This window comes from Schistocerca serialis, chromosome 4 (assembly GCF_023864345.2).
Source record: "Schistocerca serialis cubense isolate TAMUIC-IGC-003099 chromosome 4, iqSchSeri2.2, whole genome shotgun sequence".
NCBI classification, from domain to species: domain Eukaryota; kingdom Metazoa; phylum Arthropoda; class Insecta; order Orthoptera; family Acrididae; genus Schistocerca; species Schistocerca serialis.
Genome location: NC_064641.1, coordinates 382780419 through 382807126, shown reverse-complemented (window position 1 = coordinate 382807126; position 26708 = coordinate 382780419). Strand labels below are relative to the sequence as shown.

At 38.9% G+C, this 26708-nt stretch overlaps 1 protein-coding gene across 1 annotated transcript in view; it reads right to left on the bottom strand.

The window, feature by feature from the left end:
• Window positions 1-26708, bottom strand: part of LOC126474866 (calmodulin-binding transcription activator 1) — a 1815894-nt gene that overhangs the window by 78977 nt on the left and 1710209 nt on the right. The window contains exon 27 of the mRNA XM_050102346.1: window positions 16039-16232. Coding sequence (XP_049958303.1) covers window positions 16039-16232 — 194 coding nt within the window. The remainder of the gene's footprint in view (window positions 1-16038; window positions 16233-26708) is intronic.

Sequence of the window (26708 nt, the reverse complement as noted above, 5' to 3'; positions counted from 1 at the left end):
GGTTAGCACACTGGACTCGCACTTGGGAGGACGTCCAGCCATCCTGATTTAGGTTTTCCACGATTTCCCTAAATCGCTACAGGCAAATAACAGGATGGTTCCTTTGAAAGGGCATAGCCAACTTCCTTCCCCATCCTTCCCTAATCTGATGGGGTCAATGACCTAGCTGTTTGGTCCCCTACCCCAGATCAAACAACCAACCAACAGTGGTATGTGGGTGAGTGTTACCCTGCTGGAAAACACTCCATGGAACACTGTTCATGAATGGCAGCACAACAAGTCGGATCAACAAATCAACACATAAATTTGCAGTCACTGTGCATGGGATAATCATGAGAGTGCTCCTGCTGTCATATGAAAATGCACTCTGGACCACACCTCCAGGTGTAGGTCCAGTGTGTCTAACACACAGTCATGTTGGTTGCAGGCCCTCAACTGGCCTCCTTCTAACCAACATGGCCATCACTGACACCGAGGCTGAATCAGCTTTCAGCAAAAAATACAACAGGTCTACAACCTGTCCTCTCTCTCACTTAACACCACTGAAGTCAGAAATGGGAGTGGTGTGGGTTCAGTGGAATGCACACTACACGGCATCTAGCTTGGAGCTATTCTTGAAGTGACCAATTTGTAAGAGTTTGTTGGTCTCTATGGTGCCAACTACTGCTCAAATTGCTCTGCAGTTGCATTACGATGCGGCAGAGCTGTAAACTGAACTTGATGGTCTTATTTTGTGGTAATGCCATGTAGTCATCTGGAGCCCTGTCTTCCTGTGTTCATGCATCCTTGTGACCACTGCTTCCAGCAATCATGTACAGTGGCTATATTCCTGCCATGTCTTCTTGCAATATTGCAGAAGAACCATCCAGTTTCTCATAGTCTTATTACATGACCTTGTTCAAACTCAGTAAGGTGTTGATAATGGCATCCTTGATGCCTTAAAGGCATTCTTCACTCACATCAAATTGACACATCCAGTCTCAAAGGTAGCTAACACTCACGTCCATTACAGTGTTTATTTAAACAAACCTGATTTGTATCTTCATAGTGGCACTCCTAGCACCACTCTTATGCAACTGGTGCAAAATTTAAATATACATCATCTTTCAGATGTATAACCACACCTACCAATTTTCATTTATGTCGCACCATTCCTTCTTGGTGTTGTGATTTTTTGTTTTCCACCAGTGTATATCAGCTGTTACCCTATATTGATGATCAAACTGGTCTGGTGGCAGTTCAAGTAGGAAACACAGAGGTCACTGCTTTGAGCAACTGAAGAATGTAACCATTTTATTAACCAAAACCTTGTGTACAACATCAAATCATCAGCTTGGTTGGAGACACTAAAACACACCAACAATCAATCACACTGATAATACCTCAGTCAACATATATTTTATTTGTGTGTGTTACAATAAGTATTGCTGTTAAAATAAGCAGATGCTTTCATTGTTGCCTGAATACTTTGAAATATTCTTCATTCTCACTGAACTATGAGTTTATATTTGTATGTTTGTTCCACCACAATCTTTGTTCATGCTCCCATCACTACCAGTTTACAGCTATTATCATCCTTGTAAGAACTTGAACATCTACTGGTTTATTTCCCTGCAATATCAGATGTAATTTAAAAAACCTAATTCTTGTGTGTTGCTCAGAATAGTCTACTTCTTGGTTTAATCCATCCTGAGCCAAATATTCAGTCTATCATACAATATTTTGAATTTTACTGAACACGTCTCAATTTGCTACCCTGTATTCCCCTTTAGTGCTTTATCTCTGAAGAAGGAATGTCTTATTGATAAATACAACCATACCGCCATAACTCTTTAGCTGTGACTGGAATGTTAAAATTCTGCAACTTTAAGTATTCTAGTTTAATACAGTAGAATCCTTAAGAAACCATACATAACTAAGACTATTTAACATAAGTAAAAACAATAAAAATGCATTCATAGTTAACACAGTTAACATACTACTTTTGTAAATATACAGTCTTGAGAGAAATTAAGATATAATAACTTAAGATATGGAAATCGACCTCCTCTCCCCTACACATAAACACCAGTAAAGATTGGATTTAAAGGAAAAGTAACATATTTTTCATGTGTGATCTTGCATAATTCTGAATATTTTATGTTTAATGCTCCTATTTGAGTTTTCAGCCAAAAGGCCTTCCTCTAAAATAGAAAAAACACACATTTAAGAAAGCACAAGCCACACACACATGGCCACTGTTTCTAGCCACTGAGACCGAACTGTTTGCAAATGCACTTGATAGGAGAAGTAAGCCATGGGTGGTTGGGCTAAGGAGGAGGCTGGGGTTGGGAGGGAGAGGGATAGCAGGATAGGGGTGGGAATAGTGTGTAGTGATGCTTTTGGGAGCATGCAGGGACATGGTGGGCACAGGGTACTAGGGCTGCTAGATGCCACCGAAAGGTTTGAGAATGGGGACTGGAGAGTGTAGCAGCAGAAAAGAAAAGAAATAAAAAGGGTAAAAAAGATTAGTGGGTACATAGATGGAATACAAGGATGTGTAGTGCTGGAGTGACACTAAGCACCAGAGAAGAAGATAAGTGGGTGAAAGGATGAAGAACAGCGACTGGCAAAGGTTGAGGCCAGGAGTGTTATGGGAACATAGGATTATAGGAAGAGTGCCCACCTGCACACTTCCACAATGCTGTGTTGGTAGGATGGATCTAGATGGTGCAGGATGTGAAGCTGTCACCAAAGTAAAGCACGTTCTGTTGGGCAGCATTTTCAGCAACCGGGTAGTCCAGTTGTCTCATGAACACAGTTTGTTGGTGGCCATATATGTGGAGAGGCATCTTGTTCATTATCATGCCCACATAGAAAGCAGCACAAAGGTTGCAGGTTCGTTGGTACATCAGATGACTTCTTTCACAGATAGCTCTCAGAAACTTCCTCCCACCACTAAATGAAATAAAGAATTTAAACAGGCCAAACACACAGTCATGAACCTTTCCTCCAAAAGCTTTATTTCCACCCAAGTATCAGCCCCTTCCAAAGGTCTTACCTTTTGCCTCACTCCCAAACTCAATCATGCTGGACTAATTAAAAACCTTCTGTCCTTCTCCCGGACCATACAGTGGAAACATGTTTTTGCCACCAACCCTACTGTCAGGCTCAATCCAAACCCAATGGTGAAACCCTCATGACTCAGTTCACTCCTCCATCCAATTATGATCCTCCCCACTGCCCCCAAATCACCCCTGTTAACATTACAGAATTTCTGAACCTCACACCCCGCCTCACCGTTCCCCAAATCCCACAAAATGCAATCTAACCTTACATCTGCACAAAGAACTGCAATCCAGCACCTAAAATCTGATCCTGACCTTATAATCACCCACCTCCTGACAAAGGTTCCACCACTGTGATTTGAACCACAGGGATTATCTGACAGAAGCACTCTTGACAGCTGTCAGATTTGTCCACTTACAAACCCTCCCACAATGACTCCATTCCAGAAACCCAACTGGATCTCTAGTTGCTTCTCAATTACCTAGATACACCCCAGAACCTTTTGTCTGAGTCTCTCTCTCTCTCTCTCTCCCTCTCTCTCAATCTCTCCCCCCCCCCTCCCCCCCCCCCCCCCCCCCACCACCACCACAGGTTTCCTGAAGTTCATAAACCCAACCAACCAGGAAACCCCTTTGTGAATAGTTACTGTGCATCCACTGAGAGACTCTCTACTCTCATGGAATAACACCTTCAGCCTATTACCTGTAACCTGAACTCCTATATAAAAGACACCAACCTGTAACTTGTACTCCTATATAAAAGACACCAACCAATTCCCACACCGGCTCTCAATAGTTGCTGTATCTTTACCAAACAGTACTGTGTCATCACTAATGATGCCACCTCCCTCTACAGTACCATCTCCACTGCCCAAGGCCTTGCCACTATTGAACACTACCTTTCCTAATGTTCAACTGACTACAAACTAGAAGCCTCCTTCCTGGTCAGCATGACCAACTACATCCTCACCTGCAAGTACTTCACCTTTCAAGTCTTCATCTATAAATGAATCTGTGGTACAGTAATGGCCACCTAAATGGCACCATCCTATTCTAACCTATTCATGAGCCTAAGCACCCAAAATTGCAAATCCCTCACTTGGTTCAGATACATTGATATTTTCATGATCTGGATGTACGGTTCCTCCAGAACCTCAACATTTTCTCCCCCATTTGCTTCACCTGTTCCTCCTCAACAAAACAAGCTACCTTCCTCGATGAGGGCTACACCAGTTTCTCCATGCACATCAAACCTAGCAATTACCAGCAATACGTACAATTCATCAGCTGCCAACTGTTCCACACAAAGAAGTCCCTCACATACAGCCTAGCCACCCATGGCCATTGCATCTGTAGTGATGAGCAGTCCCTCTAGATGTATACCAAGGATCTCACTGAGGCCTTCGCAGACTGAAATTACCCTTCCTACCTGAGTACAGAAACAGTTCTCCCATGCCTTGTCTCTCCAGTAACCTACCACCTCACACATTCCCACCATCTGGCCACAAAGTAGCACTCCCCTCATGACTTATTACCACTCAGGACTAAAGCAACTGAACCACATTCTCCACCATGGTTTTGACTACCTCTTGTCATGCCCTGAAATGTGGAGTATCCTATTCAACTATCTTTCCCATCCCTCCCATGGCGGTATTCTGCCACCCACTGAACCTCCACACCTGCTCCAGGTCCCTTGCCTCATGGCTCAAATCTCTGCAATAGACCCAGACTCCCAAAACCACCTACTTCAGTCCAGTCACAGGCATCACCTATCCCATCAAAGGCAGGGTTACATGTGAAAACTGTCATGTGATCTACAAACTAAGCTATAACCATTGTGCTGCTTTCTATGTGGCCATGAGAACCATCAGCTGCCTGTTCATATGAATGGCCACCAACAAACTGTGGCCAACAGACAGCTGAACCACCTAGTTGCTGAATATGTTGCCTAACACACTAAGCTGCACTCCAATGACTGCTTCACTGCCTGCACCATCTGGATCCTTTCTATCAAAACCAGCTTTCAAGAATTGCACAGGTGGGAATTCTTCCTGGAGCATATACCATGTTCCTGTACCTTAACATTTGCTAGTCCCTGTCCTTCACTCACTTATCTCCTTCCCTGCTGCCACTCCAGCACTACACAGTCCCCTGTTCCAGCAATGCACCCACTAGTCTTTTTTCCCTCCTCTACTTCTCCCCCCCCCCCCCCAAAAAAACCTTCTGACCACACCTAGCAGCCCCCTACTTACCCTATCCCCACTAGATCCCCGCATGCTCCCTCGAGCATCAATACACTCTCTTCCCACCCCTACCCTGCTGTCCCTCCCACTCTGCACCCCAGCCTCCTCATTACACCCACCACCCACAGATTGTTCCTTCCATTAGGCACAGTTGCCCACAGTCTGGCCTCAGTGGCCAGAGATAGTGGTCATGTGTGTACAAGTTGTGCTTGCATGAATGTGTGTGTTTTCCATGTTAGAAGAGGGTGTTTTGGCCAAAATCTCAAATATATATCAGTCTTTTTGTTCCATCTCCTGTATATCATGAGAAGCAGTCTATTCTTTTCATAACACTGGTGAATAATTCCATTGCAGTAGCTTGGAAAATGTCATTGTTGTGACAGAGATATCTTTCCCTTCATATTACAGGAACTAACAAATACTTAGTTGCTACAAATGGCGAACTTAGATGCAGTGCTGAGTTGAACAACTCCATTACACATGGTGATAGTAAGTTATGAGAGCCTATGTTATATGGGATTCCTGGTGTTTGATGAAGGATTTCTGAATTCTCCTTTTTTTTATTTGTGCATGTTTCAGACAGTAAGAAGTAAACTGTTCATGTTCTGAAAATAATAGCAGAAATCTGTTGCCAACAATTTAAAAATATTAGTAAGGATAATTAAAACTGTCAAATACACCTCTCTCAATTTCATACAGAACATCTGGATCTGAGGATGAAGCATATTACCACAAGTTCATTACTTACACATAATTTTCTTGCAAGCATTGAAACCACAGGTGCAACCAATACATGCTTCCTATTCCAATAGGAGACAAAAACACACAATGCCACAGACATACTGCTAAAAGGATATCACAATAAAACAAAAATGTGTGCATGTAAAATGAAGGATCATTACACATTGAAGGATACATGCAACACTACTCACAGCTACATGTCCAGTAATCCCAATGGCATATTGTGTTGATTTTACATTCAAATAACTGTTTTTTTTAGTTGAAAACTCATTGCTTTTATTTTACGAGCAATGTTTGTAATTATATGAAACCTCTACTTTCATGATGATTTGTCATAAAGTTTTAGATCATTTCTTAGTATGGATGAAATAAAAATACCTTTGAAATACATAAAAACATGTAATGGGGAGTAACAACCGACTTACTTTCAAATCAATAATGTCATCTACCTCAGACACATACATGTTATGAATTGAGACTTGAAATTTATATCTTCATTAGAAACTGCAGATAATAAAAGAGTAAAACACTTAGCTCATTAACTAAAACTATAACTACATAGGTGATGCTGAAAAAATGCTAATTAGTGCAAAGATTGTAAAGAAATACACTAAAACATATTAGCACATTAGCAATGAGACAACTGTAGTTGGAGCATGAGAATAAACTGCTGAGAGAGGAGTACAGGATGGGGTGTCAAATAACCCAAAGAATTTGTTCCAGTTCCCCAAAACATACAGTACTTGTAAATATCAGACAATGGAAACTCCAGACAGGAATACCAACAATGTAGGAAAAGACAGACTGATACTTACCGTAAAGAAGATATGTCAAGTTGCAGACAGGCACAATTAAAAGACACTCACATAAAGATTTCAGCTGCAGCCTTTGTCAGTAAAAGTGACACACACACACACACACACACACACACACACACACACAAGCAAGCAGATTGCCAACTACAGCATTCTGGCACAAGATGCTGGAGTTGGCAGTCTTGTGAGCTTGAGGTGTTACTTCCTTTGTGTGTGTGTGTGTGAATGGTGTGTGTGCATAGGAGAGGGAGTGAGAGAGAGAGAGAGAGAGAGAGAGAGAGAGAGAGAGAGAGAGAGAGACTCTTATTTTTCACTGAAGGCTGTAGCTGAAAACTTTATGTGAGTGTCTTTTAATTGTGCCTATCTGCAGCCTGACATTTCTTCTTTATGGTAATTAGCAATCTGTTTTTTCCTACATTGTTGATAGTACTAATAAATATTAGCATTCAAAAGACAGAAAAGCACAAAATATTATGTTAAGTTTGCACACACACATAGTAATCAGATGCTAAGTATGGTAAGTCTAATTTAGTTTTTAAGGTACAGTAAGTGCATCAGCCAGGTTGTCAAGCAATCAGAAATATGAACATTGACATACATCATTGCATCCAGTTAATTTGGCCATTCCATTACACAGCAGTAAGTCCAAACCCCAAGAAGAGTGCATACCAATGGCTATACACTATTACAATATGACAGCCAAATATGAAATATTAAAGTTAAGCAGATAATAAAATGGACTTGTCACTTTAAGTAGAATTTGCAGTGTCAGCAGCTTGATAATCGGCAGCTGATGTCATTGAAATTTCAATAGACACTAGTAGTATCCACCTGATCATCAGTCTATTTAGTCCTTTAAATAGTTTACAAATATTGTACATACCATTCAAGATACCTATTATGTCACAGAATACAGCTGGCAGTTTGTACGGGTTGACATAGACAAATTACAGATAAACTGACAGATCATGATTCTCCGACTAGAAGATGAGTAGAGTATTGGATGAGTATTACAAAAAGGAGGAGCTCAATTGACAAATGTACACAGATTGTGAGTTCCAGTAAAGTGCAGGTTTGCTGACTAGGAATGTGGGAGGGAAGGGTGGCACTCGCACAGGCTGAACATGTGTGCATATGTGTCAAAGCCGGTGGAGATTAGTGCATGCTGAATATGATCTGGGGATGCAAAATGGGAGGGGGTTGACAGGATAGAGGTGAAGGAAACTGTTGGGTTACTGGAGACTGAGGCCACATCGGTTATGGGAGAAGAAGGTGTATTGCAAGGATAATTCCCATCTACACAGTTCAGAGAAGCTGGTGATGGATGGAAGGATCCAGATGGCATGAGTTGTGAAGCAGCTATGAAGTTGAGCAGATTATGCTCATCCGTATATTGTGTCACTGGTTTGTCAACATTGTTGTTGGTAACAGTTCGGTGGTAGTCATTCATCCTGATCGACAGCTGGTTGGTAGCCATACAAACATAAAAAGAAAAGATCTGTAAAGTATATGGCATGGCTGCTTTCACAGGTGGCCCAGTCTCTTGCTGCAGAAATCATATCACTGTGGGAAACCCAGGTGCAAGACTTGCGCTATTTACCCCACTCAACAATTCCTACTGCAGACCTTTCACAGGCTTATCCTACCCCATCAGAGGCTGGGTCACTTGTGGAAGCAACCATGTCTTATACCAATCCCACTGAAAACACTGCACAGCTCTCTAGTTGGTGCAATTACCAATCAGCTGTCCACTGAGATGAATGGCCATTGCCAAACTGTCGCCAAGAACAACTGAGCATAGCATGCTTAAACTCAATAGCTGCTTCACACCTCAGGCTCTCTGGGTCCTTCCCTCCACCATCAGTTTCTTAGAACTAAGCAGATGGCAGTTATCCTCACAGTACACCCTCCACTCTTGCCGCCATCCTGGCTTCAGTCTCCAGCAAACCATTGTCCCCACACTCTCCATCCAACAGTTTCTCCCTCCTCCATCTTATGAAAACCTCCCAATTCACATCCCCTTGTCACCTTCCGTGTGTGTGTGCCACTCCCCACTGGCTCTAATGCCTGTGCAAATATGCCCATCCCGTGTACCTGTCACCACTCCCCCAGCAAATCAGCTACCACCCTCTGACCCACTAGCCACCTGCCCCAAACTCCTTGCCCCAATTATCAACCCTCTAACCGCCATCCAACACAAACACCAAATCAAGCCTCTTCTTCTTCTGTAGCAGTCAATCCAAGGATTGGTTTGCAACAGCTCCATTTGGAGCGTCTTTGAGCTATTCTCAGCTTTTATCTTCATTTCTTTATATGTGTTACATCCCACATCTTTCACGATTTGATCCATGTACCTCAGCCGTGGTCTTCCTCTTGGTCTTTTTCCCTCGACATATCCCTCTATGTCCAGAACCACTTCTTTTGTGATACATTTTATTTTGAGCATGCGTCTATAGCACCACATTTCAAAAGAATTTAGCTTCTGGTCTTCCTCTGTCCCGAGAGTCCATGTTGCACACCCATAGCATGCCACACTCCACACATATGATTTCAAAAATCTTTTCCTGATTTCAAGACTGATGCTCTTAGATGTTAAGATGTTTTTCTTCTTGTTAAAAGCAGCCTTTGCTTGAGTAATTCTACTTCTCACTTTTGCCTTGCTCCTTCCATCCCTGGTAATATTGCTGCCCAGATAAGTAAATTTATCAACTTGTTCAAGCAGTTCATTGCCTACATGAACTTGGACTTTCACTTGATCTTTTTTGTTGCATGCCATTACTTTTGTTTTTGCTTTATTAATTCTCATATTATATTCTTCCCCCATAACTTTATCCATTCTATTCAGTAGGACTAAAGATCTTCACTTTCATCTAGGACAGCTATATCATCGACATATCTTATCATATCTATTCAATGGCCGTGAATTACTACATCTGTCTGTAAATTTTCCCTTACTTTTTTCAGCACTTCTTCAATGTATAGGTTAAAGATAACAGGGGATAGTGCGCAACCTTGTCGGACACCTTCCCGTATCTGCACCTCTTCTTGTTTTGTCTGTCCACAGATTGCTGTCTCATTTTTGTACAGGTTCCATATCATTTTTCTATCTTTATAGTCTATTCCTACTTTTTTGAGTACCTCAAACATCTTATCCCATTTAACATTGTTAAAGGCTTTCTCTACATCTACAAAAGCTATGTATGTTGTCTAGTCGTTTCTCTATTATTAGTTTTAGAGCAAATATTGCTTCTCTGGTTCCTCTATCTTACTGGAATCCAAACTGGTCTTCAGAGAGGGAAGCTTCGACTTTTTGTTCTATGCGTTTTAGGATAATTGAGGTTACTATTTTAGAGGTGTGATTAACTAGGCTGAGCATCCTATAATTCTCACATCTTGTAGCATTTGCTTTCTTTGGAATGGGGATCATTCTCAAAGTCTGTAGGAATTTTACCTTGCACGTACATGTTGAAAACAAGATTATACAACTCCTGATTCAGTTTTGCTCCTCCAGATTTCAGAAGTTCAGCTGGGATATTGTCTATACCAGGCGATTTGTTGTTTATCAATTTTTTCAGAGCTAGTTCAAACTCTTCCTTTAATATAGGTTCACCTATGTTGTGTGCATCTACTTCTGTTTCTTCTTCCACAGTTCTGGTCCACTGTACAGTTTTCATAAATATTGTTTCCATCTTCTTTCAACTTCATCATCGTCATCCAACATATTGCCATTTTCATCCACCACAGGCCTACAGCCGGTCAGAGTGGCCGTGCGGTTCTAGGCGCTACAGTCTGGAGCCGAGCGACCACTACGGTCGCAGGTTCGAATCCTGCCTCGGGCATGGATGTGTGTGATGTCCTTAGGTTAGTTAGGTTTAATTAGTTCTAAGTTCTAGGCGACTGATGACCTCAGAAGTTAAGTCGCATAGTGCTCAGAGCCATCTGAACAGCCCTACACTTGTTTCTTCTGTCTCCAAAGAAATGTCTCACACATTTATAGGCCTTGTCAGTATTTCCCTTTCTCATGTTGTTCTCAACTGAAATACAGAGATCATCAAGGTATTTTTATCTTGCTTGTTTCGCCTCTCTGTTGATTCTGTTTTCCAGACTCTTGTATTTCTCTTGGTCTTCCCTCTTCACAGATTTTTTTTAAATTTCCTTCTTTCTTCCATCAGATTTAGTAGGTCATTGGTGATCCATTCCTTCCTTTCCTCTGTCCTTTCTTTTCCTATTACTTCTTCTGCTGCTTCGAAAATACCAGTTTTTGTTTTTTACCAGTTGCTTTGGATGTCATTGCAGCCCTCTGTATTCGTTTCTTGTCTGTTTCTAGTTGATAGTGCTTCAGTGTATTTTCATTTTTCAGGTTTGTCAAATCCCATTTATATGTACTTCTTTTTTTAATGTTCTTGAATTTTAGTTCAGTCGTCATCATAACAAGTATGTGGTCACTTTCCACATCACAGCCTGGATATGATCTGCTGTCCTTAACTTTGTTTTTAAATCTTTGCTTCACTAATATGAAGTCAATTTGATATCTGTTAACGTCACCAGGCATTTTCCAAGTATATCTTCTTCTTGGATAATGATTAAATAAGTTATTTTTAATGCAAAGTTTATTTCTTTGGCAGAATTCTACCAGTTTATCCCCTCTTTCATTTCTTAATCCTAATCCAAAATTCCCCGCCACACCCTCTTCTTTACCTTCCCCAATAACGGCATTCATATCTCCCATGATGACTAGATTTTCAGCTCCTTTAATTCTGCCAATTACTTCTTCAAGGTGGTCATACATCATGTAGATTTCATCCTCCTCGTGCCCCGTAGTTGGCATGCATACTTGGATTATGATTGAGTCTCTTGGTTTAGTTTCCAATCTGACATAAATTATCCTCTCACTATGTTGAACAAATCCTTTTACTCTTAATCCCATATCTTTCTTGAGGATAATTCCCACTCCTGCAATCCTGGGATTGTCTTGTGCTGTTCCAGTGTGCATGATTCTGTAATCCCCTGACCAAAAGTCACCAGTGTTTGGCCATCTCATTTCTGAGACTCCCTGTACATCAATATCTATTTGTTTCATTTCCATTTTCAAGTTTTCCAGTTTACCACATTTAAGAAGTGAGTTGACGTTCCATGTTGCTATCCTTCTTACATTAATGCTTTTGGATTTCGGTATCTCTTTAGTTGTCCCCACCCGGAGATCCAAATGGGGCACTATTTTACCTCCGGAGAATTTAACCAAAGAGCTTTTCATCATAAGCTATTGATAATTGGGATACCCATCGGGTCTTTAATGGAGGGGTTTCCCGTTCCATTCTCCATTCTATGCCGTTGGCCACCTTGTGGCTCCTCCACCTTTAGGAGCAGTTTCCCACCCCAAGGGCAAGAGAGTGCCCTTCCTTCTAGCTGCTCATCCGCCCTCCTAGAAGGCCGTTGGCACTTGATAGAAGGTAATCTCCTTATCCCGGGAGATATTCGGCTCAGTAGAAGTATAGGTTGGAAATGAAAGACCCCTAGCCCTCGAAACCTAATAGCGTCAGGGTCGGAAAAGAACAAGAGTTGGCTGAGAGTGGCCAAATAGGAAAGATAAAAGTGAGGAGCCTGGCATAAGTAAGTGGAAGCAATGCCAGGACTCAGTTCGGGACCCCGTGGTCACCAGCCACATACTCACTAGGTGTGAGTCCTACCCCCAATCAAGCCTATCTACCAAAACACAGCACTGGTACTGTACACCCAGCCACCACCATGAAGTGGTAAAGGAGAGGAAGGAAGGGATGGGGACCAGGAGGGGGTGGGGGGTGGGTAGGTGTGTGTGAGATAGATAGAGAGAGAGAGAGGGGGGGGGGGGGGGGGGGAACTGTGTAATCTAGTTCAAAAAAGGATTACCCTTAGGGGGTCATTAAACTGATTATTGACGGTCCCGATGACATTTAATGCATACAGGTGGAGGTGACAGATAAAGCAAGTTCTACATTGTCTGGAGCAATCTTAACCAAAACTGATAAACAGACGACATATTACGGAGGGAAAAAATAAGACGAGACAGAGCAAGTAATCTCAGCCATCAGGTTCACTTGGAAGCTCGCTGCTGCCTTGATATATACTAGCAGCCATCAAGCTCAGTACAAGGTGCAATGGGACAAGAGCCAATGACTGACATCTGACATAATGAGCCTGTGAGCTACCACTGTGCTTGTGGAGCTCAAAGACTTACTGACACTTGACTGTCATTTGTCACAGTCCTGTGAAAACAAATGAGAATCTTCTACAAATGTTAGTGCAAGAATGTACATCCTTCTGAATGGATCCGGAATAAGCCATAATAATTCCAGCAAGGATCATTTCAAGCTAATAGCTGTTCAGTTGTATTAGGAATTTGTGCCAGTTTTTTTTTTTTTTTTTTTTTTTTTTTACAAGTAAGAGTGTCTAATTTGATGTTTCCACCTCTTACAGTTCATTAACAGTATCGTGCTAAAATTATAAAAACAGATGCTTTTCTTTCATCATCATCTTACTTGAGTTAAGTTATCTCCATTCCACACAAAGCTAGAAGAGTCACTTAAGGACAAAAGTTCGGGAGCATCACAAGATGCCACATTACAATAAAGTTAAAATGACAGGTATAACATAAAGTAAATATTGCTGAAAGATTCAGATAAAGTATTCCTTTGCTGTCATAAAAAATTCAATAATGTTTCTTATTTTCTGTCTTCCAATTTTCAGCTTGAGATCATTATCACAAGAATCATCATAATTTTTACCTCTTCAATTTCTTCCTTGCTTTCTAGTTCTGAAAAAAATTACTTCATTATGTTAAGAAGATAAAAGGAAGTAGTAAGATCAGTATTTGACATAAAAATGTTTATTAACACTATTTTTAACTTCCAATAGCAGCTGAAGGGGATTCATGGGGTTCTGTGAATTATGTTCAGTGCCAAAGAGTCACATCTTAATGAATATTCATTGAAATCAAAATCATGAACTAACTCCATAAATTAAGTATGACTGTAGCGGACAAAACTTTTTTTCCACCTAGAACATGCTCAATGAATGAAAACTATGGCTAATTTCTGATACTATGTTAATACAATGTTTGTAAACAAGTTTAAAAAATGAATATGTTACTATGATGAAATAATGAATTCATTAAATGTCTGCTTGTCACACCTGCAGTTTTCATTGCAGTCCATTCATTACCATACTTCACCACTTCCCCTTCCACTACGGGTATATCGTGTCGAGTCGCTCATGAGGGCTTGTGCTCCAGCCAAAGTTACTTGCTACTCCACTCCCAACCAGGTGCCAATATTGGATAAATGTTCTGAGAACTTCTACTTTGAGACTAGACCACCTACTGCAGTTCTAGCAATGAGGTTGAGGTAAGGGAGGGTAGAGGATGACATGTTGCATACCTTGGGACATGGAAAGAAATTTCAATCAAACTTAATACACATAAACTTGTTATCTAGAAAAAAAAAAAGTATTTTGAGGATACATCTAGCAACTCTATCTACGAGGAATGGGGTGAACACTTGTAATTTTATAACTCTGGAACAAATGATCTCTTACTTTGAGGATCGTAATTGGTAAGTAAAGAGGGGAGAGATTTCGGGACAGAGGTGTGAAGGGAGTAGTGATTCCTGTTAGTTTCATAGTGAATGACTAAACAGTTCTGGTATTTGTGATAAACAGCTCTGGGTACACTTGCTACTAGCCAGTATCCATTGTATGTTCTAGCATTCTTCAAATTGATTTATCTGTCTGTTTAGTGGGGAAGAATGCAAGTTTGGCTTGAGATTATTTTCCCTAGGGAGAGGGAGTGAGTGTAGTAACCTTCCCCTACCCCTTGCTGGGTACACCCTTGATTTTGGATATGACACTGTAGCATCAATGAGTATGACTTAACTACCTGAAAAAAAAATAAAATTGCTGCAGATACAGGACATCCCTAGTTACAAGGGTAGGAAGAGGATGGAAGAGGGTGACTTGTAACCATAACTCTAGCATTCATGGGAAATTTTTAATGATGCTTAGAATACATAATATCAATGTGGTGCAAGACACGTCTATCACCACTAGGAGTGGGGGTGGGTGTGAGAAGGAAGTGGTTTGTAAAAAGAAATATAAAAGAACTGATAAGTAAATAACTGACCAATGACTGGTAATCAGCAAGTTACATAATAACAATCAAGTAGATGTTATTTGACTTTCACTGTTATTTATTTTGAAATTCATGCTTACAATATCACATAATGAATATTTATTTTCACTCTGAATTTGTCTGCCCAGTACATTAATCACTGCTTTTTCAGTAAATATATATACTGGCATAGAATAGCACAGACCACTGTTGTTCTCAAGATTATCATTCTACAGTTACAGAATTCATTCTTGCCCAATCAGTTGCTTACTACCGAGTGAGGGGGCGCAGTGGTTAGCACATTGGACTTCCATTCGGGAGGACGATGGTTCAAACCCACATCCAGCCATCCTGATTTAGGTTTCCTGTGATTTCCCTAAATCATTTTAGGCAAATGCTAGAATGGTTCCTTTGAAAGGGCACTGCCGACTTTCTTTCCCATCCTTCCCTTATTGATGGGACCAATGACCTCGCTGTTTGGTCACCTTCCCCAAATCAGTCAGTCAGTTGATCAGTTGCTTACTGTGACATTTCACATCTCCTTCTATTATGTTTAATTGATGATCCATATCATTCAAGAGTATAAGGCTGTGAAATTCTGATTTTTACTCTTGTTACTCTGTTATTTGAGGATTTATCCTCAAAATTAGCTTTTTAACTGTCTTTTTTTATGCACAATGCTCTGAAATTGCTGCTCTAAACTTACCTACATTCTTTGGGTTTGAGCTTTGTGCAGCTACCTCATTCTGCAAATCCATGAATCATTCATAAACCATCACAAACAACATTACAACAGACATTAGCCAGTACACTTAATAAATGAAATTAAGAAGCACTTTTTTCAAACTACTGTAACTAAATCTGCTACTTACATTTGTGAGCATCTAGTTAAAAATTTCATGCTACCAATCAGTTAGTGTAAGAAAATTTGGATAGACATGCATGCGTCTGAGGTACTAGACAAGTAAGTTGGTTTGAACCCACCACAGAAATACACATACTACCACAGCGCCACCACAGTGAAGCAGGCTGGAGGGAGGGAGCAGACTTACTTGAGGCTGCTGCTTGTTGCACTAGGTGTGCTCTCACGACTCCCTCTCCCCCCCTGCTCCCTGTAATTGCGGTAGTAGTTTTGTATGCAAACAGCAGCTTCCTGACTTTTCTTAAAACGCTTGTGCTCACAATATGATCGAAACCCATTCTGTATCACCATTGCTGCATGAGTCATCTGCTTGAAGTATGCATACTGCAAAAAAGAAGGTAACAAATTACTAAATGATAAAAATTAAGCTCAAAATCTGCATAATTAATTTAGTCAAAAGTGGCAACAGGCATATTTGTTAACACATTCAGTTTTGTAAGTTTTCTGCTAGTTCACAATGCACAATCAATTCACAATTATGAGAGTTCCATATTGTGGCTATCTAGTAATACTTCCTCAATAAATGAAAACCCTATGAACAACTCAGTGATGTCCAGCTGCATAAAAAGCTAAAATGGAATCTACACAACCCAGAAGCTTAGTTTGAAACTTTTTGTTTTGGGATATGTACACCAAATAAATTTATAAGAGATGGTACTGATCCCCTTGGTACACAAAACAGTACAGAACACTGTTGCAGAAGCAATAAAAAATGTCAAATTTAAAAGAACACAAAATCTCCAAGAATGATGGTGTTTTACTGAAGTTTGAACTTGAGTGCAGACTTCAATGTGAGATTCTTTTAATAGTTTCCACAACAAAAGTCGAGCTCAAAATTTGGCAGAAAATCCAGAGATTCTGGGTTTATATCAAGTACACCAATGGTAAGACACAATCAGTACCTACACTGTGTGATAGCAATGATAATGTTACTGATAACAGTGCCACTAAAACTGAATTACTAAACAAGGTTTTCTGCAATTCCTTCACCAAAGAAGATGAAGTAAATATTATAGAATTTGAGTCAAGAACAACTGCCAACATGAGTACCTTAGAAGTAGATACCCTCGGTGTAGCAAAGCACTTTCTTAAATCACTTAATAAAGGCAAGGCCTCTGCTCCAGACTGTATACAAGATAGGTTTCTTTCAGGGTATACTGATACAATAGCTCCATACTTAGCAGTAATATATAGCAGTTTGCTCAACAAAAGATCTGACTTAAAGAATGGAAAGTTGCACAGATCGTGCCAATACTCAAAACAAAAATAGGAGTAATCTGCTTCATTGCAGACCTGTCTTATCATGGATTTGAAGTAGAATTTTGAAACATATACTGTGTTCAAACTTTATGAATTTCCTCAGAGAAAATGATTTATTAACAAGTAGTCAATACAGATTCAGAAAATAACGTTAATGTCAAATGTAACTCGCTCTTTATTCACATAAGTAATGAGTGTTACTGACAGGGGATTTCAAACTGATTCAGTTTTTCTAGATTTTCAGAACGCTTTTGACACTGCTCCTAACAAGTGACTTCTGATCAAACTGCATGCTTACAGAGCATAGTTGTACAACTGGATTTGTGATTGCTTGTCAGAAAGGTCACAGTTGAAAATATAAGTGACAGGCAGTCATAGAGTAAACCAGAAGTGATATCCAGCATTCCCCAAGGAAGTGTTATAGGCCCTCTGCTGTTCCTAATCTATGTAAATTAATTAGGAGATGGCCATCTTAGATTGTTTGCAGATGGGGCTGTCATTTCCCATCTCACAGTCATCAGATGACCAAAAGCAACTGCAAAATGATTTAAACAAGCTATTTTTTAGTCTTGTCTACTTCTGAACTACATATCAGAGTATCCAGCATCTTCATCCTTCACTGTGCTGACCTAAAGACAACATTGTCAGCTATTTTGCACATTTTAAATTCCTGTTGTCTTACAGAATTATGTTCTGGGGCAATATACCTTAAATAAATAAAATATTCACTGAGCACAAGTTACGAACATTGGTGCAAAGTCTCTAATACTATCACATCTCCCATTAAAAAAAGTGAGAATCCCTCTATATTCTACAAATTATCTGATGATAGGTAGTAAAGGAATGAAATTCTTGTTAGCAACATGACAAGCTCACGTGAAAAGTGTAGGATAACATGGGGCAGAAAAGGAATGCTAGAAAACAATGACCTAAAAACCAAGTTTCAGACTGCATGATATGCAATTCGATATCGAACACATAGGTAGGTTCAAGGTGAGAATACATTGGCAAGCAACTGTATACAAATGTAAACATATGCCACAGAAATGTAATGAAAGCAGAAAAGTAAAATAAATGAGAGAAAAAGTTGTAGGAAAGCAACAAAGAGAATCTGACAAAAATAAAAACAGGCTAAGTGAAAAACAATGTGTCCACAAAAAAGGAGATTTGAGGAAGGAGATTGGAGGCTAGTTCAGATTAAAGGAGGAATTAATCTAACACTAACACAAATTATAACAGACAATGACAACATCCAAACACATGCTGAAGGGGCAACTCATGTCACTGAAACCAGGAAACAGCAGAGTTGGGAACATAGATCCCAAACTCTGTGGCTTATGACACAGTGTTCACCACTGTATTTTGTAACATATAGGTAACAGAATACGAATGTTAAAGGTGTAGGAACTTTGTAGCCATGATGCAACAAAAGCTTCAGATCACATGGTAAGTCTGTGTGCTCTCACACGTAACCCTCTTCTTGATTACAAGGGCATTAACAAAGTTGGCAATGAAGTATATGATCTCATGTCCTTACTGAAGAAGCCTTTTAATGGGTTCCAGTTCAGAGCAGTATTTATTTTTCTGCAGTATCATTCAACTTAGGCTGAGCCACCATGATCAGACATGCCAAACTGCACACTAGCTCATCTTGGTAGTTTTTGAATGCAAAAGCACTCACAAAAGTGATAGTACATTTAATTAAGAATCCCCCATCACAAAATATTTGCTTCCTACATAGCCCAAGACTGTAAGATAGATAATTCTTAAAATATAGAACAAAGTGTTTCAGAGTGAATGCATATCAATGGAAATAATCAATTTTTAAAAGTATAATGTAATTGGTAGATAAAAACACGGACTCACTAACTATTATCAGGAGAACACACATATAAAGGTGTTTAAATCTGCAAGTTTTTGAAGCCAGTGGCTCCTCCCCTTGGCAGATGAGGGTTGAAGGGGAAGTAAGAGAGGAGGACTGGAGAGGTTGAGGAATTGAGGAGAGTTTGGAAAAGCTGCCCAGAATCCCAGATCAAGGGAGCCTTAGCAGACGGAAGGAGAAGGAAAGAATGTATGAATTTTTTGGAGGTCTTATAGTGAATAAAAATGCAGAAAAGACAAGATGATGCTTATATCAGAAAAGTAATTAAAGTACCAAAAAAACTAAACTACACTTTGACAAATTTACTAAATATTTCATACACGATCCCTTCCCCACATAATTCTGCCAATTCTGAGATGCCAAGTGCTCTCAAAGTACTTCCTGAAAAATTCACATACAAACAGATCAGCAGTGCATCCATGGGAAGCAGAATAATTTCACTCTCAACAACAATTTTGCATGTTGGTTATACTCAGTCTTCTTGTAGTTTAGGGCTTTTGAATCTCTTCTATGATGAATATTTACAGGATCTTTCCAATGGGGAATCTAGACTTCTGAGTTTCAAGCTGTGCAATTCATCAGTGCCTTAAATAATCTAGATTTCTCAGGCCATCTTAACACACTTTGAACTCTGAACCCAACTACAAAGAGTGTGAATGCAAACTTCCCTTCTCCCAATACATTGATTACATAACCAACTTATCCACTAGGGATATCAATTCCTCAAGTTGTCCTTCAACCTGTGGCTAGTATTCCCTCTGTGTCATCTACAATAGCTCTTTGTGTTTTTCAATCCTTGGTGATCAGGTCCCTAGAGGGGCAGTATGGATCCTTTCTATCACTGCTATTATTCCAGAACTTGAAAGATAGGAACTTGTTTTTGCCCCCAGATAGCCTCAATTAGCATTAATTACTCCTGCTTTAGTCTCATCTGTTTAGCATAGCTTACTTCACTTGTCACTTCCATACTGTTACACAATTATTTATTTGCTTTCTTTTTTTTCTTCTAGCCCTCTTTCTAATTCCAAAGCTTCTCTTGTTACCTTATCTTTATATTGTTTCTTTACCCTTCACCATAATCTCTATGGCACTTCTGTGTGTTGTTTCTATCGAAAATCTGTGGTTCTTAAGGAGAGTATTAATTTCATCCTTGTTCTCTGCATTTGTTACCTGGACTCCAGTTGCTTTAAGATCTATTGAATTTTGGATGTCCTTTGTCATGCTACTACAATTTCTTACCACAATTTGTTGTAAAACCCAGTTTCCTTGCATTAGTAAGATGTGAAAGAAATAAGAGATTCTTTTCTTCTACATTGAGCTTGTGACTAGGTCAATCTCTTGTTAGACAGTTTCATTGGTGTGGATTTTCCAGACTACTTTGACCTGATATTCTTTATTTATGCAAGTTCTCATGGTTATTCTTTCAGTTTTGAGGAGATGATCAGTTCTTCTTTCTTGGAACAGAGTTTCACAAGCTTAAGTGACTCCTGGTAGAGTTGTGATTACGTAGTGTTGGAGCTTAGTACCTATTGACAAGCATTTATTATTATATGTTGACAAATTTAGATTTTTTTCCCTTTTCCAGTTCTATTTTTCCAAGTTTCTTTCTCATACAGGTTGTTCTTGATGATTTCTCCAAGGTATTTGAACTGAAGAACTATGTTAATTTTTGATTGTTTATGGGGACTTATACATAGGAGTTCCATGTGCATGATCTCAGTTTCTTGAAGGGTACTTGTAAATCTAATTTAAAGACAATTTTTTGGAGACTGATAATCTGGGCCTGAAGTAATTCCATGTCAAGAGCTAATAGAGTTAAACCATAAACCCAAAATCTCACAAAATTTGTTCTTATTGAGCATTTTGTTCCACTTTTGATTTTAGGTGGGTTTGCTTTTTGCCAAATCTTCATAATGTAAGCAAGAGCTACATTGAAAAGCAGTGGGGATAATCACCACCTACCGGTAGTCTAAGACTGGTTTTTCTTGTGAAAGATTTCACAATTTCCTTGGTATTTTTATTGGTTACAGTTAGTTCAATGATTTTTATTAATTTTGGGTGAAGACTATAATACGAGTATTTTTAGAAGTATGTGCTGAAACATAATAGGTAGCAGATTCTCACTCACTTTAAATTAAAAGTATATTTTGAGTCTTGTTATGATAATTCCAAACTGAGAAGTATAATCCATAGGTTATGTGAAATACTGTATCTGTGAAATATGGTACATCTATTTCATCTATATGGTACATTTATTTCAAGTTTAAGTTGACCTGATACCTGGCGGTGCTATATTTTGCGACTGACACTGCCTAAATCAAATGTATTTTGTTAACTTGCTGTGTCAAAAAGAAAAATAAATGACATTATTGCAAAACATGTATATACAGACCCTGTGAGATCACTGACTTAAGCCAGTTTCTCGAGACATTTCAAAGTGGCCACCATGTCAATGAGTTTAGTAAAAATAAGAGATGCTCTCTTTTGGACGGAGATCTTTGAAGGTGGCATAGGAAGACTTGGTTCACTGTTTACGGGTGGAGGTAAAACAGCTGCACAGTGGTGTGATGGTTTTTCTTTATTCCATTGTAACAATCTCAAGATATGAATAAAAAATCTTGGAAACTACAAAAACAGAAACATGTATATACAGACCCTGTGAGATCACTGACTTAAGCCAGTTTCTCGAGACATTTCAAAGTGGCCACCATGTCAATGAGTTTAGTAAAAATAAGAGATGCTCTCTTTTGGACGGAGATCTTTGAAGGTGGCATAGGAAGACTTGGTTCACTGTTTACGGGTGGAGGTAAAACAGCTGCACAGTGGTGTGATGGTTTTTCTTTATTCCATTGTAACAATCTCAAGATATGAATAAAAAATCTTGGAAACTACAAAAACAGTATGTGTATGTGTAGCACAAATTAATGGCACACAACTGACTGCCTGGCCAGAGGTTGTACCACCAGGAAATCAATTACCTTTTTCACAGCAATGGAAGCAGATCGACTCATACTGCCAATGATTCTGAAAATGGAGAGGAACTTTTCATCTGGAGGAGGAGCTGGGATTGACATAAAACTCTGGCCAAAAAAGTATTCACATAGGTTTAAGTTACACGTGTATTCCGACAAACCGAAAGGAAATACATTGAGACTGGTATGAATTTGGGCAAAAGAAGATTGTGAATAAAGATGCAAAGATGAACAATTGTTTTCGACAAATTCGATGCAGAATTTGACTGTGAGTAAAGCAGCCTTTATCATCTTGTGACTGAGTTGCATTATCATCTATGCCAAGGTGTCTCAACAATTTTTTTTTACTGATGTGTAAAGTGCTTGGGGGGTAAAATGACATCATTATTTTGTGATTTTATGTTGAGTGACTAATTAGATTTCTTTTTGTAGTTTGAAAAAAAGTAAATGCAGAAAATGTTGTCCACAGTAGAGGAGGAGGAGGAGGACAAGGTGGTACCAGTGATACAGCAATTAATTAATGGTGTCCATAGTATTCATGTCGACTATGTTAGCGATAATGAGTCAAAAGAGGAAGCTGATTAAGACAAAAACAGTAGCACTTGATCATTTTGAGGGCTGGATGAATGTGAGACAATAAGCAGTACAGGTGGAAGCATATTTGATAGACTTGCCAATTTAATCAGACTCACTTCACAACAACAATTTAGAGGAATAATTAAATTAAATAAAAATCAAATAACTGAAAATCCAGGATGAAATGTAACAATATTATGAAAGGAAAGCTGATACTCACCATATAGTGGAGATGCTGAATTGCAGATAGGCACAACAAAAAGAAGAAAGCTTATTTGTGACAGTTTTTTGTTGTGCCTATCAGTGACTCAGCATCTCTGCTATATGGTGAGTAGCAACTTTCCTTTTATAATATTGTTAAATTACATAAAAACTGGATAAACAAGGGCAAAAGCTAGATCAATTAGAAAAGAATGTACACGAGCAAGAGAAAGCCCTAAAACTTGTTTATAAAGATGCTGTCCAAATTCAGATAACTGTCGACAGCACTGTAGAGGAAACCAAAATTATTGTAAATGAGGTTACTAATTTGTACACAGATCACAAAGAGCTCAATATGAGGTTAGATAAAGTTGAAAATACAGATCCAGACATTTGAAATAGCTTACTAGATGAGATTAATAAAAAATAAAAAGTCAATAATACACTGCATACTGTTATTAAAAACAAGAGCTCGGCTTTAAACCAAAGGGTAGATGAAGTAACTGAAACAGTTAACAAAAATTTTTCAGAAGTCACAAGCAAAGTAGACGCATTTTTCAGTAATATTTCCAATTTATGATCGAAGGTTTCCAAAATAGGTGAAAATTTAATCACTAAGAACTTTTGCACTAGAGTTGGTAGTAAACACAGGAAATAATAGGCATAATGAAGACAGAGGTCATGAGTGAAGGAATAGCCAGTATAACAGTAATCATGACAGGAATTTTAGTAATTGGAGCCCTGAAAAGAAGTAAGTATCGAAATTAGGTTAACAGCAATTTCAGAAGAAGCAGAGATAGTTTCAACTGGACAGGTCGGAATGGACATACAAGCACATCACATACAATGAATAAAATAGAATTTAGTGAACAATTCTGTGAAGGTAATCTGGGTGAAATGAAAGAAGAAGAGAAAAGTAAGAAGAAATCAGAATTAGAGCTTAGTAGCTATATTTTGCAAATTTGTTTGTTCAGTGTATTAACAGTAATGAAGTGATGTGTAATGATACTAATGATGTGAATTCTGATTAATATTGTTTAGTGAGATTAAGGGATAATTCTGATGTAGGTATGCTGAATGAACCTACTGGTGCTGAAGTTGAAGATGCACAAAGAGTGATGCACTTGGGAGGGAAGAAGAGAGAACAGGGGATCACCTGAATGACGATGATGTTGATGATGATATTTGTGCAGAGGATAATAATGGATATGCTGAATATTTATGAGATTATGATGCTAATAATGATTTTGTGACGTTGATAGTACTTCACCGTGTGACAAATTAGATGGAGAGATTTATGTCAAGATTAAAAGTGAAAGTTTGATGGAAAATGACGATAGGAGTTCAATTTTGGGTTTAGATGATGGTGTTATGTTAGATGGGGAAGTACATGATAGTTTGTTCTTGCCAGTAGATGTCAGTCATTTTGTGTCCACTTGCTTCAGTAGAAATAAGAGAAAGAACTTAATTAGTGACAAAATATTGAAGGTAGCTAGTGATCACTATGATAATGTTAGCAACAATAGTCAAATGCAAGTAGTTTTAAGGCAGATTTGGCAAAATATGTATTCAGGTAACAAGGTGAATATTGCTTCTAGTAAAAAGTCATATAGATGTAATGTAGTTTGGAAAGTCTGCAATCAGGAGGAGGTCATTAAGTTTCAAAATGACTCAAATGGCTCTGAGCACTATGCGACTTAACTTCTGAGGTCATCAGTCACCTAGAACTTAGAACTAATTAAACCTAACTAATCTAAGGACATCACACACATCCATGCCCGAGGCAGGATTCGAACCTGCGACCGTACCGGTTGCTCGGCTCCAGACTGTAGTGCCTAGAACTGCACGGCCACTCCAGCCGGCCATTAAGTTTCAGATAGAGAGGAAGGAATGAGTTTAAGGGAAATTAAGGAAGATCTTTTATACGAGAATGAAAAAGATAAAGAACAGGATGAACCAGATAGCCCTTATATTACTATACAGATTGATAATCGGAGAGGTAACTGTCTTTTAGACACTGAGAGTCCCATTACCACCATCTCGAAGAAATTGAGAGGTAGAATAAAGAATAGTGAAAACTTTACTGAATTTCCTGTGACAACAACATTACATTGCTGTAAGAATAAAAGGAGCCACTGGTAAGAGGAGTAAATTACTCACCAGACACGTTTTATCAGAGTTCAAGATCAATAATATTAACTTTGTTCAGGGATGCTTGGTAGTTGAGGGGTTAAATGAAAATCCGATACTCACGATGAATTGGATACTAAAGGCAAAAGTGTATTTTATTTGGAGTGAGATGAAAATAACTTTTACTGACCCAAAAAGTGGGCTAGTATTTTAATGTTAAACAATGGCCACAGTAAACAGATCGGGAGGGGGGGGGGGGGGGGGGGGGGTTAGAAGAATCTGAGGAAGAATTTTGAGGAAGCTGACGAATGTGGTAATGATGAAATAAGTAGCAATTCTTACGAAGAACTTAAAACTCACAAATTGTCTAAAGCAGAAACTTTAAGCCCAGAAAACAGAGAAGAACTAGGAGATTTTCTGTGGGAATATAAAGATATTTTTTACTGTTGAACCAGGAAGAGTTAAAGTGTTAAAGGTTATCACTGTAAACCCAAATTAAAAGCTCATGAGCCATTTTTTAAGCCTTATGTCATCCCAAGTTGTGAAAGGAAAGAAGTATAAAGGGATTTGGAACAAACACAAAGATGGAAAATAGTAGAAAGAACCAGCAGCCAGTACGTAGTAGAGGAATTTTACTTGACTCTAGGCATTTACATAAATATCTCAAAGGGGAGACTGACCATCTAGAGAACATTGACGAGTTAGTCAATAAGTTTGAAAATGTGAAGTTTGTAACCAGTTTAGATCTGACATCTGGGTTTCACCAGATAGAGTTAGAAAAGGAATCGAGAAAATACAAAGGATTTTTATATAATGGAAAAAGCTTTCAGTACTGTGTTGTACCATTTGGCCCAAACGTTTCTGTATCAGAGTTCATCAGGGGTTTGGATTATGTATTAGGGAGGGAACTTTTGGTGAAATTAACTACATATGTAGATGACATTTGACATCTTATTATCAAGGAAAAGTTGGGAAGAACACGTTAACACTTTAATGGAAATTGGAAGAAAAATGAAATTGGAGGTATGACATTAAAACTTGAAAAGTGCAAGTTCTCGATGAGACAGTTGAAATTTTTGGGCCACAGCATTAGTGAAGAGGGGAATTTTGGCTGATCCCAAAAAGCTCAAGGCATAGCAAAGTTTCCAAAACCAAGAAATAAAAAAGAAGTTAAGTCATTCTGTGGGCTAGCGGGATTCTATAGAAACTACATAAGAACACAAGCATTGAATGCACCCAGTTTGAATAATTTATAAAAGAAAAGCACAGTATGGGAACTGACAAGTGAATGCCAGTTAGCCTTTGATGAAATAAAAAAGCAGTTATGTGATATCAAGATTCTACATAGACCTGATTTGTCTTTATCCTTTTACCTCATGACACTTAGGTGTGATACAGGATTGGGATTGCACCTATTTCAGGAAAAGGAAATTAATGGAAAAATAGAACACCACTCAATAGCTTTTCAAGTAGGACATTACAGAAGCAAGAAAGAAATGACATAATTACAGAAAAATAATTATTAGCAACAGTATGGGAGTTCAAAAAGTTCAGAAATTATTTGCTTGGTATAATATAACAGTATACTCAGACCATGAAGCTTTGTCATATACTCAAGGGATAGAAGAATTACCAGGTGGCCAGTTTACCTACAACAATTAGACTATACAGTTCAGTACATTAAGGGAAAGGGTAACATCATAGCGGATGCTCTATCTAGGTTACCAGTGAGGGATGAAGAAGGATATGAGAACAAAAGTTTAGGTGCAAATTTCAAAA